Source organism: Fusarium verticillioides, chromosome 3 (genome assembly GCF_000149555.1).
Source record: "Fusarium verticillioides 7600 chromosome 3, whole genome shotgun sequence".
NCBI classification, from domain to species: Eukaryota; Fungi; Ascomycota; class Sordariomycetes; order Hypocreales; family Nectriaceae; genus Fusarium; species Fusarium verticillioides.
Window position 1 is genome coordinate 26,520 of NC_031677.1, and position 13,887 is coordinate 40,406.

Sequence of the window (13,887 nt, forward strand, 5' to 3'; positions counted from 1 at the left end):
AAAAATCCGGCGGAGTCTGTCAGATAGTTCATTGGTGAGGATGACAGGCTAGCCATAGAACAGCCTTTGGTGCAGAGCTGGCATAGCTTCTTCATTCGGGCGATCTTTCCAGGAATTGGTCACTTGCAGCCTTGACAATATTAACAACCAATGAGAACAAAGGGTAAAACCCAAAGGTGCGTATAATTTCTCTTCATCACTTGCATTTGAGTAGTGCAACATGTCATTGGCGGGGGACAGTTACCCTGAAGGTTTAGGGTCGTGGAGAATTGCTTTATCGAGACATTGCAACATTCACCGTTCAGTTCTTGACAGGTGCTGAGATATCAGGTCCACGACCTTGATGATATTTGATGCCCATGAGACGAAGTCGATACGTGTCAGATGTTGCGGCGATTTCAACCTCTATTACTATTGAACGTTACACCTCGACTGAAACGCACGCCACACCTTCTTCACATCTCCAATCAACTCAACAGAAACGTTCTTATTTATCTAGACTTTAGTTTCTATTTCTCTAATTCTATTCCTAGAGCTTGAGACCGAAGCAGTTGGCATAGTAAGTAACAGTCGAGCTCCAATCCGAAAAGACACCAGCGACGCCAATCTCCCGGAAAACATCCAACAAGTTAAACACATCACCATCATTGTTGATCAGCTTAGCAATGGTAGTATAATAATAGTTGCCGTCGGCCCCGTTCTTCAGAGGACCAGATCGCTCCAGAGTCCAGGTGATGATCTTGAGACCGAGCTCGTTCGCCTTCTTCGCATATGCGCTGGGAACGATCTTACCGTTCTTACCAGGTGTGACGAGATAAGGCAGAGGGGGTGCGATATAGCGAACGCCGTCCTCCTTGTAGCGAGTGAGGTTGGCAACAGCCTTGTCAAAGGTCTCGGGTGTGTCGCCCGTCTCGTCGAGATACATGGCTTGACGAGCGTACTCAGGCTCGGCCTTGAGCCAGTACAGAATGTCGTCGTATAGGAAGCTCTGGAGATAGACATCGCTAGGCTTGACACCAGCCTGCTTGTGCTCGTCGATGAGCTGCTGAGCATACTTCTTCTGGGTATAGTCACCGTCGAAGGGCATCTTGACCTCGGGTGTCTTGAGCTCAGGAGTATGCTTCAGACCAAGGCGCTTGGTGAGCTGAATGTGCTCCTTGTTGCTCAGAACTGTACCACAAGTAGCGTACAGATCGGTTCGCCAAGGCGGAGTACCGTGGAGGAAGTCGGCGGCGTTGGTGGCAGTGGCATTGAAGCCCTCCATCTTGGCGCAGAGAGTCTTGAACTCTTTGAGGGTAATATCGCTGGTGCAGCACTTGGCAGAAGCAGGCTTGCCATCCTTGGCGGGCTTGAATGGCTGGGTGCACTTCTTGTTGAGCTCGGGGATCGTGACAATGTTGGTCGTGTAGTGGAGATCACACTGAGAGTGTCGGCACACGAGCTGGCGATCCTTGGTGAAAGCAACATCGCACTCGAGGATACCAGCGCCCATTCGAGCACCAGCCAGGTTCGACTCGAGAGAGTGCTCAGGGAACTGAAGAGTACCGCCGCCACGGTGGGCAATTGACCACTGGGAAGGCTTCTGAGGCTTCTCCGAGCATGACTGAAGCTTCTTCTTCAGCGAGCCCTCGTCCATATCGTTGACCAGGTAGTAGGGTCGAGGGCCGAGTTCAATCTGCTTGATTGGCTTGACAGTCTTGAACAACTCCTTATCGCCATAGCTGGGGCTTGGAGCAGCAATGGCAGGGCTGACAGCCACAAGGCCGGCAACGAGAGAAGTAGAGAAACGCATGGTGAACAGGACAAGTCAATTGATTGATAGAGGAGCAAGAGACACCGACAAGGCTTGGCAAGAACCAGCAATTGAGGCCTTGATCGAGACTGACTGAGGCTTGACCAAACACCAAAACTTCTCGATGCGACCTGGGCGATCACCAGGCTTTATGGACGAGCGAACTGCACATTGATCCCCAGCCCGATAGACCTATCTGGGCAATGCACCGAGATGACGTCGCAAGATCCCCAGGAACAAGCCCATTCACACAAAACACCCCTACAGGATGTGGTTCCTGTTGAACCTTCGGTGTTGGTTATCGGCCTAGAAGAGACGAATTGAGCAATCACATCGCAGATCACAGCACTTGCAGGCCAGCTTCTGCAAAGAGCACAAGGTCCCCGGAGCTAGCAGTAGGCAAAGTCCGTACGAGATGATAGGATGTGCATCTTTGACAAGCACGTGTGGAGGAGACGTGGGCGTTTGTTGGAGGGGGAAGCTAAGGATAAGCTTAGCAGCGTTACACTCAACCGTTCAGCTAGAGGCGTGTTTAGTATGGACCTTGTGATTTGCCGAAACCTAGCTTAATTGGACCGCGCGGCGATGCGATAGTCACGGCATAAACCTGTTCGAGAGATATCGAGCCTCTTTGGAAGGTGGATGAATAAAGTTGGCGACCCGTTCAATTGAAAGTCGGCGATTCATGCATGTGCATACATAGGCAAGCCATGCTGTCATGGCATCTCACTACTACCCAGGCCAGGTAGCCAAGCACTTGCTCGCGCTTTTGTATGCACGCCGCATTACAACTCGTCCCTGTCTCCATCTTCCATGTAGTCGTGCTCAACTGCATGGCCCTTCCGGATCTTGTGAACTTCCTCGGCCGTGACTTTGAAATGCTCAAATGAGGGCGCATCTTCTCCAATGCCCCAGGCAAAAACTCCCCCGAACTCCGAGCTCCGGCACGACATGGCTAAACTTTGTCTGGATGCTCTTTTTAGTATCAAACGTCCACCATCGCCACTCCTTCTCGTCCCAATAAAAATAGCTTCCGTCCCCATCATACTTCCCAGCCGTTCTCGCACGTTCAAAAGATGTAGATACGTCCTGGGGAATATCGTCGTGCCAGCTAAAGCCGCCTGTCTTGCCCAGATCAGCTCCGGTCTTGGGATCCTCAAGCAATTGAGTAGAGCACCCAAGAAGCTCTCCCTGTGAGCACCTTTGGGTCATGAACCATTTGACATAGTATCCAAACCCAAGATTGAGCTGACTCGGCGATGCGCCTCGGTCGATATAACGCTGGATTGAGTCTCGAGAATCCGAGACACCGCTGTGATGCTTGGTCACGATATCCCGGCGGTTCATCAGGTCGTATGTCATGATATTGAGGAAGTCGACTTCTTTCATGATCTTTGTGACGGTAGCGGGCGTAAAGGCCATCAAATCAACCTCTTTGCCCGGAACAGCCGCTGACAGAAGCTTGTCGGGGCCAATAGCGGTACGCAATTCCTGGAGGAGCGATACAAATGCATTGATTTCCCATTCGCGCTGAGAGTTGGGAATTTGCTTGTAATCATCACGGTTGCCTCTGTTGCAGTCAGTGTGTACCTCGTAATGGTCAAGATTGCAATGTTCCTTACCCGGGATACTCCCAGTCAATGTCGATGCCATCAGCGCCCGTCGCAGTGACCATTGCCGCAACCTGGCACGCCCACCGCTTCCGCGTGGTTTCGTTCTTGGCCGCTTCCTCAAAACCTTGAGTATCACCCCAGCCTCCAATAGCTACCATTACTTTCGTGGCGCCAGGGAACCTGTTGCGGACATCGGGAACACAGGTGAAGAGCGGGTAGTCGTCAGGTTTGTCGTCAACATTGAAGGTCTCGGAGCGCATGAATGCCAAAATGACATGCGAGACGTCGTGGAGTGCGCTTTTTGCTGGGACGATATCATGTTGTCTAGAATTTCAGTTAGCGAATATTCTGAAGTTCTTGCCTTGCTTGTTGATGAGGGAGATGCACTTACCCTGTAAGATACATAACACATCGGAATGGCTCAGCTTGAGGCATGGCAGTCGCGGCTACCGCCGCCAGGATTAGCAGTTGCCATCTGAAAATCATTCGCTTGATGCGCATTTGGAAGGAAAGTAATTGTTGGCGATTCTCAACTTTACCTATGCTGGACTGGAGAGGACTGTGATTGAGGTGGCGCTTGCTCAGTTGACCCGCAGATGCATTGTACAGTAGGTAGGTGTAGATGAACGAAGTGGATGTTTCTTGACCAATGCCTCAGACGAGAAGCCCTATATACTAGTACTCAACCTGATTCACCAACAAACATAAACAATAAATGAGATCTTTCAGTGCCTGTTCATTCTCGTTCAAATTAATTCGTATTCCTATTTCTCAATGCAAGTTCCTCCCAGATAAGAACCCGTTTGCGCCTGCGTTCTATCCTGTCTAGTAACATATGCCACAATAAGACCGACCCTCCCTCGCAAATCCATGCCTGGGTATTGTTTTATACAGCGGATAAAACCGCACCAACGCCAGAGCCTCCAAATAAAATCTACAGAAAATAATCCCAGAGAAAAGTCATGATATCGTGTTCGCTTCGTGTTCGTATCCTTCGATATCCCAGCCCTGTCTAAATCAGCCCTCGGCTCTTGAGAATTCGACTGAGCTCCTTGAGCTGCACTGGTTTGGAGAGAAACAGATCCAGTCCGTTCGCAAAAGCATCCTCCTGTGCATCCTTGGAGGCGAGGCCAGATATAGCGACAATGTGCCTTCGTGGCAAATCAGAGGCCTTCTCGAACCCTCGAATTTGTCGTGTAGCCTCAAACCCATCCATTACCGGCATGGAAATATCCATCAAAATACACCTGTAACACCCTTCTTGAGCTTTGTAACACTCCAGAGCTCGGAGTCCATCCGAGGCCGAGTCGTACGCCACACCCAGCTTCTTCATGTATGTTTGTAAGATCTTCATATTGATAGCATTGTCTTCCACCAAAAGGAACCGTTGATCCTGGGGGGTTGGAGGTAGTTGCAAAGCGGGAACCGATGGCAACGGAGTCTCTGCGTCATCATAATCCCAATGCGCCCTTCTCTTCTTAGGAGCTATCGTTGGGGCGATATCAAAATAGCCGCGTTCCTTGTCATCGGACCCACGTTGGACAAGATCTGTTTCTCCTGTCGATACAGTCGGTGGCTCGTCGAGTCTGGTCGAGACGCTGGCACGATCTGCAGCTGTTGCTTGTAATTTCATCCAGCGCCTGAAGCAGAGGACAAAAGCTTTGCCAAGTTTCCTCGGTCCCACACTAGATAAGAACGTCAGCGGCAGGGAACAAGTAGTAACAAAAAGACGACCCACGGGCGCGATATGAAACTGAATAATCCCCAATTGAGCTTGTGCTGTGACCTATGTGACCTGTCAAGCGATCGAGCGACAGCGGCACTGCGACACACCACGACAACTGGGGACGATAGCTCGTCTCGAGGCTGGTTTGCTATCATTTCAAGTTGAGATTCGTCACAGAGTATCAGGTCAGGAAGATACTCGGCGTTGTGGAGGGGGTCGACGACTTGCATACGCAACCAATTGCGGCAGACCTTTTCCAGCAAAGCACGTTCGTCAAATTCCCTAGAATTCCAGCGTTGACTTTCTGAGCCGCCTCCAACGAAAGGTGTGAAACCGTTGATGCAGACGCGGAGACCTGACAACTCAATGGCCTGGGCCTGAAACTCCTCGCGATCGGACATAGTTTCTGTCGAATCAACACTGACAGCTTCTAGTGGTAGTTTTACCGCAATGCGAGTTCCCGTGCCGACCTTGCTTTGAACATGTATAGAGCCTCCAAGTGCCCTGACGAATTTCCTCACCAGACTCAGACCAAGGCCAGCACCCGAAGAATGAATATTCTCTTGAGCAAACGGAGCGAACAGACGGTGGTTGAGATAGTCTTGACCGATGCCAGCTCCTGTATCGGTGATATCGATATGAACGACTCGAGCCTTTAACCGGCTTTGCCCAGGAGGATCCTGGTAGGCAGAGACTTTAACATAACCCCGTGTAGTGTACTTGAGGGCGTTTCCACAAAGATTCATGATTATGCGCCTCAATGCCCCTGACTCAACATGGAACGCCCAGTCCACCGTCGGGTCAATGTCCAACATCACAAGAACTGCGTCAGGACCAGCTCCGTTGCTGATGTTTTCTCCAGCCTTGACACTATCCGCAACGTCCATACCATCAAGGCGGGTAAGAGGATCACGATTGAGCTCTTCATTCGGCTTGTCATCTTGAACAAGCGCGAGTGATTGTTGTTGGTAGGTGTGGCCAGCATGAATACACTCCACGACTTCTTCCACCAACATGTCGAGATCCAGATTCGAAGCGATATGCATCATCCCATCCGTCGGTCTACTTCTTGAGTTAGACTGTGCGCCTCTCACGAACGCAACACCTGAGTTCGGCGACTGTCCACTGGGTGCCTTGACAAAGTTGTTGATGCGTGTCCAATCAAGCAAGTGATTGATCGTGTCCAGAAGTGTACGACCGCAGACCTCAAGGGAGCGCAATACATCCCCCTGGAAAACATCAAGTGCCGTATCACGCAACAGCTCGGCACACAGAACAATGCCGTGGAGTGGAGACCGGAGCTCATGGGATAGGGAGCTGAGTAAAGATGTCGTCGCCAAGGATACTATGGAACTCTCCATCATAGCAACGTCTGCCATGATGACTGCACTGAAAGCGGCAAGGTAACTCAGCTCCCCCTGGACTGTAAAGATGCGGGTTGGTGTCATTGTATAGACAAAACACCCGGAAAACCAGCGCTCTCTGTGAGAGTCCCATAGAGGTACAAAGGCAACACTGCGCGCTCCTGGGAAGACATCGCGAATGGCCATGCCTTCGTTTCTCCGTGAATACGGATCGTTGACCTTTCGCGACTTTTGCTTGTCGCCCCTTTGTTCTTGTTGAATGCTCCGAGCTTTCTTGGCCTGGAAAGCAGCCATAGCCGAGTCCTCACTCGTCGGATCACTCGATCCCACCATTCCGTCGCCATCGAAATTAAAGATCTTGCCTTTTGGATAGCGGCGCAGTAGCCTCTGGAGCTGTCGTTCAGGTATAGTTCGACTGCGTCCTGAAGGGGCTTCACCATTTATGCTAGAAGAGACAGACGTAGAGAATCCAAGAACAGGGCACATAGCGCCTGAGGACGGGTAGTCTGCGGAATTCCGGGGAGAAGAGACTGAGATATTACCTCTACCTGGAGAGGAGGAAGATGAGGATGAGGAGGAAGAACGAACGTGAGTCCTTGAATTACGCCGCAAAGAGCCGGACCGGATTCTGCCAGCAAAAGAGCCAACACCTGCATCCAAGAACAGGACCCCCTCAACTTCAATCGACTCGCGTAGGATATTTGCCGCTTTAGAGAAAATTTGGCTCAGCTGGTTAGATCGCGATTCTTCTCCAGTCGGAACTGAAATAGGAGGCTTGTCAGTTGAATGGAACGGGCTTGTCGGCCTGTTCTGACTAGGGCTTTCAAGAACAAAAATATCTGGCGTGGATATGCTATCCATTTCAGCAGTAGCAGTGACACTGTCCCTCTGTTTCTGGATCTTCTGTTGCGTCTGGTTCAAAGAGCCTTCTTCTGTGCTTGCATCGGCATTGAAGATATTCGTTGAACTGTTCTCCCACCCTGTCACGGTCGTCTTCCCCTCCACATAGCTTCCCAAACCGCGAACCATGCGCTCACCAGGACGCCTGCCATTTCCAGATCGTGTCAGTTCCATTTGTCCTAGGATAGATGCTGAAACATCTCGCATGACTTGTTGTGATGCTTCGTCAAGTGACTCCCGCGGTTCGTTGTCAAGAATACAGAAGACGCCAATGTTGATACCTCGACGGGTTCTTATCGGTACTCCTGCGTAGAACCGGTGCTCTGGCCGTACCTTGTAGTACCAGGTATCGCGATACTCTTCATTTTCAGCAAGGTTGCTTACCACTGTAACCGGGAGCTCCGAAGCCGATGATGGTTGCTGTGGTCCACCAGACTCGCGAGATACCAATACACGATCACAAATACCATAACTCCGAGGTATTGCAGTACCACAAAGCCAAAGGCTGTCGGAACCAGAGCTAGGAGGATTGGCGTGAGCAGATATGCGAAGCGCAGGTGTAGCTTCGGCGATGATATGCTGGTGCTGACAGTCAAACAGCGAGATCATGGCGCGAGAAGCGCCGAGTCTCAAGAGAGCTACCTGGGCCAGAGCTGTCATGGCAGGATCCGAGCATGGTCGCAATGAAGACGACGGGATAAGGTTTGCGACATCATTGCGAATAGAGTTGGCGACAAAGACCGAGTCATATCTGGGTATTCGTTAGATGAGTCCCTTTGAGGAGCTTCAATTGATGGCAGGGGATGGAGATGCGACGAGAGTGAGGATGAGAAATGGTGCAAGGTCATACACACTTGAATATCTCCCGTTCGCGAGTTGATTCCGAGACCTTGCTACCAGTCATGATCGACAGCTGTACCGTAGACTACGGGCTTAGCCCATGCAAGCAAGCAAGCAGCCTCGGCAGGGGGAACAGATCGTCGGACGAGGTTGGGGGGTTGTGTGGTTTAACAAGACTGGTTTAAAATACTAAGGTAGCCTGCCTGCCCTTGAGAATTTAGCTAGATATTGGCAAGATTACTTAAGGATGGATTCCTCCATCGCACTCCAACCTGGTCTGGGTCTGGATTCTAGGCTGTCCTTCCACTGGGCTCGAATCTTGACCTATCGCCACCCCGCTTTGCCCCCCAACGGCCCTAAAGCCAACCTTCAGTGGAGCCACCCGGGTGCTTACCCGTGGAGATCTACCGCCTGAGTTCCGTTAGCGACAGACGATCCATCGATTTGCCATGAAACCTCCGGCCTCTCATCTCATGGGTAAGATTTTATGGGCATCTGACTGAGTCAGGTACGCATAAGGTCAAGGTCATCAGATGCTTTTATTTTCTAAAATTATAGAGCATAAAGGGCAATAAGTCTATGCTGCTTGTAATAGTAGCACGTGCTGCAAAGAAAAAGCAAGATCGAGATCAATGACGAGACTATACACTATCCAATTGATAGCAGTTTCCCATGTTCAGAAATGCATCCATCTACAGGTGGGAAAACAGGATGTTTTGCATAAGCTTTTAGGGTGGGTGGCCTCGGGGGGGCAAGAAAACAGCCATCCTTGATATAGGGTGTCAAAATAAACTAAGAAAAGAGTTCCCAAACTTGGCTTGAATTTACCTAAAAACTTTTATCACTTAGGGTTAAGGTCCTGAGTTTTCTTTCCTCCCCTAGGGTGGGTGCCTGAATGCTGGAGCTTTGCACCCGACGACCTCAGTCTAGATTTCAATGGGCCCCGCCATTTATTACCTGCAACTGGTCAACAGTGACTGGAGATACCCAACATCATATAATCATACAAGGACTCAAAAGAAGACCCAGAGATCAAATAAATATCAATCTGTATCGCGAGCATTAAGAAATAAATTAAAAATTCTGCGCTGTAGTATGTACCTCAAAACAGGGTACTCCTGTTGAACTTCCGTTGACCTCAAGACAGTGTGAACTACTGCTATCGCGCCGATAACACAGTGGCTTCCCTTGGCTTGAGCTTCTTTTTTTTCTTCATCCTTTTCAAGCAATGCTATACGTTGCCGTTCATTTCTTGAGTAACTGTTAATAAGCATCTATCTCTCAATATGTTCGAGAATACATGTACCCTGCCTCTATCGGCAGATGTATTCGCAACTGCCCTCCACCCCACGGAGCCCCTCCTGACCGTCGGTTTATCGAGTGGCCATGTCGAGACCTTTCGATTGCCATCCAGCTCTTCTTCCGACGACAATGCCGATGCCGATGGTGACACGAGCGTGCTGAGCGACGGAAAGAGTATGATCGAATCCGTCTGGCGCACTCGAAGACACAAGGGGAGCTGTAGATCCTTGGTCTACTCGCACGATGGTTCTGGTAAGATTTCCACGAGCTTCTGTTGTTGTTCTCCAAGCTAACCTATTAAAGCTGTTTATTCAGCTGGAACCGATGCGCTGGTAAAGCACTTTGACCCCAAGACCGGTCAAGTCATTTCAAAATTCGTGATTCCTTCTGCAACCACGGTTCCCGATGCGCCGACCCTTCTCCACGTCCTGAACCCCCAGAGCCTGCTTCTCGCGACCGACTCAGGTGCCCTCCACATCATTGACCTCAAGGACGGCAAACTGGGAAAGAAGCCCGTTCAGACTCACTTCCCCCATGCCGACTACGTTTCTTCCATAACACCTTTGCCGCCCACTAGTGCCAGCACCAGCGGATTCCCGAAGCAATGGGTCAGTACTGGCGGTACCACGCTCGCCGTAACCGATGTTAGGAGAGGGGTGCTTGTGCGTAGCGACGACCAGGAGGATGAGCTGTTATCTTCTTGCTTCGTTCCAGGCTTGGGCCCTAAAGGACATCGCAACAACGGTGTTTTGGCGGTAGGATCTGGCTCGGGTGTATTGACCATGTGGGACAAGGGAGCCTGGGATGACCAGCAGGAACGAATCATCGTGGATGGCGATAAGAAGGGCGGCGGTGAAAGTATCGATGCCATGGTCTTGATCCCGCAAGAGCTGGGACTTGGCAAGAAGGTCGTCTGCGGTGTCGGTGATGGCAGCTTGCGTGTGGTTGACCTTGTTGCTCGGGAGGTGGACATTTCAGCCAATTTGCGTCACGATCACATGGAGAGCGTTGTATCGCTGGGTTTCGATTGCGAGAACCGCCTCATCAGCGCTGGCGGAAGGACTGTGAAGCTTTGGGAAGAGCTATCTGCTCTTCAAGGAGACGATGACGAAGAGGATGAAGATGACGACGATGATAGCGATGATAGTGACGCTGGAGAGAATGGCAACGGCAAGCGAGCTGCCGAAAGCGACAGCGATGACGATAGTGAGGAGGACCAGATTGCGGAGATGAAGCGCAGGGCCAAGCGACGCAAGGAAGCTCAGCAGAGCAAACTTGGGCCCATGGGAGCCCACGGCGTCATGGGCTTTGAGGGCTTAGATTGAGCGTAAGTTTTTGGCGATGAAAATACTGTTACGATACCCGGCGTAGATACGATAAAGTAGTGCGATCCGACGGTCAGAATGGCCAGAGCCTAGACCATGGACGTAGATACATTTCATTACAAGTTCAAGAGAGAAAGATCATGGTGATAACTTTCAATTTTTCAATATCTGGCTATCCATCTAATTTATGAAGAAGCCCACCCTAGGAGGTGGACATCCAACGACTCATGTGCAGTTGGTGGTCTTCCGAAACGAAGCACGATCACATACATAGTGAAATAACCAAAAACCCATTCGTGTTGAGTCGGGGAGAGAAGTATCCCTCGGTCGATGCTACACGACCTTCGGCGACATTTCTTTTTGAGGCCCAGTAGCCTCATGTTTTGACTCGAGACCCAGTAGTCTCTTTATGATGAGTCTTCTCGAAGCCCAGTAGCTTCGGAAAGTACAAGTGCACTTACTCTGTCCCGGAAAAGGGGCAGAAGCAGATACCTTGCCATTAAATACGGACTAAGGTTTGCGTCTGAACCGGTGACTAGAGAAAGGACTTGAAGCGGCATTGTCCCCAGAAATACTCCATCAGAGAATCATGGAAGACCAAGCCGGTGGTCTTTGTCTTGCAGAGAAGGGCACGATATCCCGGTAGTGCAACGCAGAGTACATGAAAACTCTGCAATCCGGGCGTCATGCTCCTTTCTCCATGATCCCTCAACCGTGTAGAGGGTGAGGCGGGATGGGTGGCGTGCGTTGTGCGAAGATCGCAAAAAAAACATTATGATCCCATATCCGAGAAATCGGCGCGAGGTGGGGGATCCTGGTATAAGAATAGGAGGCTGAAGGGCTCCTCGCAGGTACAAGACAGGTAATTTTAAAAGAGATTATAAAAAAGATGTCCGGGTGGACAAGACCAGAAGGTGTCAGACGCCTGGAATATGAAGATAGCTCCAGCAGGCGTCTTCTGATTTGGGCTGCGTGTCGGCTCGAGCAAAGTCCTCCATGACTTTCTCATCGCTGGGTGCTGGAAATCGAGTTGGGGAGCTCATGGTGAGGTTGTCGTCGTAAATGATAACGGTCGGAAGAATCCTGCTGTCGTGGCCGTTGCCCTTCTCTTCGGAAGATGAGTCGCTAGGTCCTCCGCCTCGATGTAGTTCACTTGCGCTGTATGTCGTAGGTATGCAAATGTGAGGGATTCCTTTCCGTATGCCAACGGCTCGGGCCAAAGTGACAGCAGAACCTCCGCCGACGCTGACAACGCAATCTCGTCCAGATGCCTGGGCTGGCACGGTGGTATTAGATGAACAGAGAATTCGACTGTCGAGATTAGGAATAATGGCTTGAATTTTGCGAGCGATATTTGATCTTGAAGGGCTTGAGACAATGAGCGGTGAAGTCAAGTGTAACCGAGCCAGCTCAGATGGTAGACGACGAATTGCGTCAGGGCCGACGACTAGACGAGGAGATGAAGAAGAAGGACGTTTTGAACGGCGATGTCGAGATCGAGAGGAGGGCCGCTGGACCGTGCCGGGCGGACCAGCGTGCGAAGATGGAGGAGACAAGTTGGTGGCTGGCGGCGTCACAAGAGCGGACGCCTTGAGGGCGAGGGCGTCAACAAGCTTGTCACGAATAGCAACGAGATCAGGATCAGTGACTTTTCGTGGTGACAAACGATGAATGCCGTTGGTGGAGTGGTGCATGAAGGGCCGATGCCGGCTGTCCGGAGGTATCCAGCAGCGGTAGCGGTTGATGAGGTATATCGAAGTCCAACCTGCGCAACATCAATCAAGTGCCCAAAATGACAACAATAATGGATTGAAGACGAAAACTGGAAAAGAAGGAATCGATCGAGATTTGATGAAAGTTCAGAGTTTCACAAGTTAGAGACATAGCACAAGATGAGCTAACTAGGGCACATTATTATGGGCAGATAGAATAGGCGTGACCTTCTGGGATGGGACGAGGCCAGACCAGACCAGACGTTGGAGCGAAAATCCCTTTAGCAGCACCTGTTTCTGCCTGTGAGAGGAAAGTGACCGTTTGTTGTGGTTTTTCGCCACAGAAAAAAGACGCCACCTCTGCCTTTTGACTAGGTAGGGGACTAGGTAGGAGCAGGGGAAATTTGGTCTCTTTGTTTTTGATAATACAGCCAAAAAAAGGGTCCAACCGAATGGTCTTGGGGCCGATAATGGGGGAAGTCAAGTGCCAACGCCTTGTCTGTTTGGTGCCAGTCCCTTCGTGAGACCCTGAAAACTGATGTAAAAGGGGGCAAAAGGTGTATTGTTTCTGTCATGAAGACGTCAAATGTGTAACTGAGGGGGATCGCTTGACCCCTAGAAACACACAGGAGGCAGTTTATCCGCCCCGGCCGGAGGTTAGCTCCGTTAAGTGGAGCAGCGATCGAAGACAAAGTCTCGTGGTGACGGAGCAAGTCCGCCAATGAGAAGTGATAGGGGAGATCGTGGTTGGATGTGGACAAGGAAGGAAGAGAGAGGATGGGCAAAATCAAGAAACGCATCTCTTTGTGTCATAAAACCCATATTACCTCGGTGTTGGCATTGGATGGCGATATGATTGGTTGTTCTGAAAGAACTCTGGTGGCTTGATGAATGTACATACAGTAAGCGCTATAGCAGTTCCCGATACTAAGAAGACGGCAGAAGCTCATCTTGGAACATTTTATCTAAATTAGCTAAGTAAGGAATATCTTGGGTTGATCTAAATTTGAGTCTGTCAAGTCGCTGTGTTTCTGAACTATTTCTGGATAATACTGCGGTGACGCAGGGTGAGTTGTAAACTGACCGTGACATCTGGTCTGTGACACCAAGGTATTGTGTTTGTCAGAACCAAGAGTCTTTCAAACTGTTTGTGGTTTCGCAACTGGACTTTACATTGCTGTTGTATCTGGAGGCCTCTACTAAGTGAGAGGGGAAGAAGAGAAGAGATATGTTATAGGTGCATGGAGAGCACATCAGGCCTCTTTTGATGCTGCAATTGGAGCTTTGGAACAAGATAGAGTGACGAGAACCGA

The 13,887-nt window shown here is 50.4% G+C and overlaps 5 protein-coding genes across 7 annotated transcripts; 1 reads left to right on the forward strand and 4 right to left on the reverse strand.

The window, feature by feature from the left end:
- Positions 1-529: 529 nt before the first annotated feature.
- Positions 530-1,792, reverse strand: FVEG_12805 (glycerophosphoryl diester phosphodiesterase; the record flags this gene model as incomplete). Its single annotated transcript, XM_018902180.1, has 1 exon — positions 530-1,792. One exon carries the CDS (start codon positions 1,790-1,792, stop codon positions 530-532), a length of 1,263 nt encoding a protein of 420 aa, XP_018760836.1.
- A 785-nt stretch (positions 1,793-2,577) lies between these two features.
- On the reverse strand, positions 2,578-3,906 carry FVEG_12804 (hypothetical protein; the record flags this gene model as incomplete). The annotated part of the gene is made up of 4 exons (XM_018902179.1): positions 2,578-2,758; positions 2,784-3,362; positions 3,415-3,729; positions 3,797-3,906. 4 exons carry the CDS (start codon positions 3,904-3,906, stop codon positions 2,578-2,580), a joined length of 1,185 nt encoding a protein of 394 aa, XP_018760835.1.
- Positions 3,907-4,130: 224 nt separating this feature from the next.
- On the reverse strand, positions 4,131-8,508 carry FVEG_12803 (hypothetical protein). 3 transcript variants are annotated; one of them, XM_018902178.1, is made up of 4 exons: positions 8,250-8,508; positions 7,780-8,146; positions 5,144-7,540; positions 4,131-5,090 (listed from the first exon to the last, which is right to left on the reverse strand). In XM_018902178.1, the coding sequence occupies exons 2-4, from the start codon at positions 7,863-7,865 to the stop codon at positions 4,418-4,420; spliced, it is 3,156 nt and encodes a 1,051-aa protein (XP_018760834.1). In that variant the 5' UTR covers positions 7,866-8,146; positions 8,250-8,508; the 3' UTR covers positions 4,131-4,417. The 3 variants fall into 3 exon arrangements, with proteins under 3 accessions (XP_018760834.1, XP_018760832.1, XP_018760833.1); XM_018902176.1 differs by having other exon boundaries at positions 5,144-8,146; XM_018902177.1 differs by lacking the exon at positions 8,250-8,508 and having other exon boundaries at positions 5,144-8,205.
- A 751-nt stretch (positions 8,509-9,259) lies between these two features.
- Positions 9,260-13,192, reverse strand: FVEG_12801 (hypothetical protein). Its single transcript, XM_018902174.1, has one exon. It carries the CDS (start codon positions 12,554-12,556, stop codon positions 11,780-11,782), a length of 777 nt encoding a protein of 258 aa, XP_018760830.1. The 5' UTR covers positions 12,557-13,192; the 3' UTR covers positions 9,260-11,779.
- On the forward strand, positions 9,421-11,065 carry FVEG_12802 (hypothetical protein). The gene is made up of 2 exons (XM_018902175.1): positions 9,421-9,789; positions 9,841-11,065. Exons 1-2 carry the CDS (start codon positions 9,522-9,524, stop codon positions 10,860-10,862), a joined length of 1,290 nt encoding a protein of 429 aa, XP_018760831.1. The 5' UTR covers positions 9,421-9,521; the 3' UTR covers positions 10,863-11,065.
- Positions 13,193-13,887: the final 695 nt, after the last annotated feature.

Excerpts from the sequence above, each read along its gene's own strand:
- FVEG_12803 (XM_018902176.1), bottom strand. The coding sequence starts at position 8,299 with ATGACTGGTAGCAAGGTCTCGGAATCAACTCGCGAACGGGAGATATTC. Across the intron at positions 8,147-8,249 it reads CGCGAACGGGAGATATTCAA|ATATGACTCGGTCTTTGTCG; the intron begins GTGTGTATGACC and ends ACGAATACCCAG. Across the intron at positions 5,091-5,143 it reads TTCAGTTTCATATCGCGCCC|TGTGGGACCGAGGAAACTTG; the intron begins GTGGGTCGTCTT and ends GTTCTTATCTAG.
- FVEG_12802 (XM_018902175.1), top strand. The coding sequence starts at position 9,522 with ATGTTCGAGAATACATGTACCCTGCCTCTATCGGCAGATGTATTCGCA. Across the intron at positions 9,790-9,840 it reads CTACTCGCACGATGGTTCTG|CTGTTTATTCAGCTGGAACC; the intron begins GTAAGATTTCCA and ends AACCTATTAAAG.
- FVEG_12801 (XM_018902174.1), bottom strand. The coding sequence starts at position 12,556 with ATGCACCACTCCACCAACGGCATTCATCGTTTGTCACCACGAAAAGTC.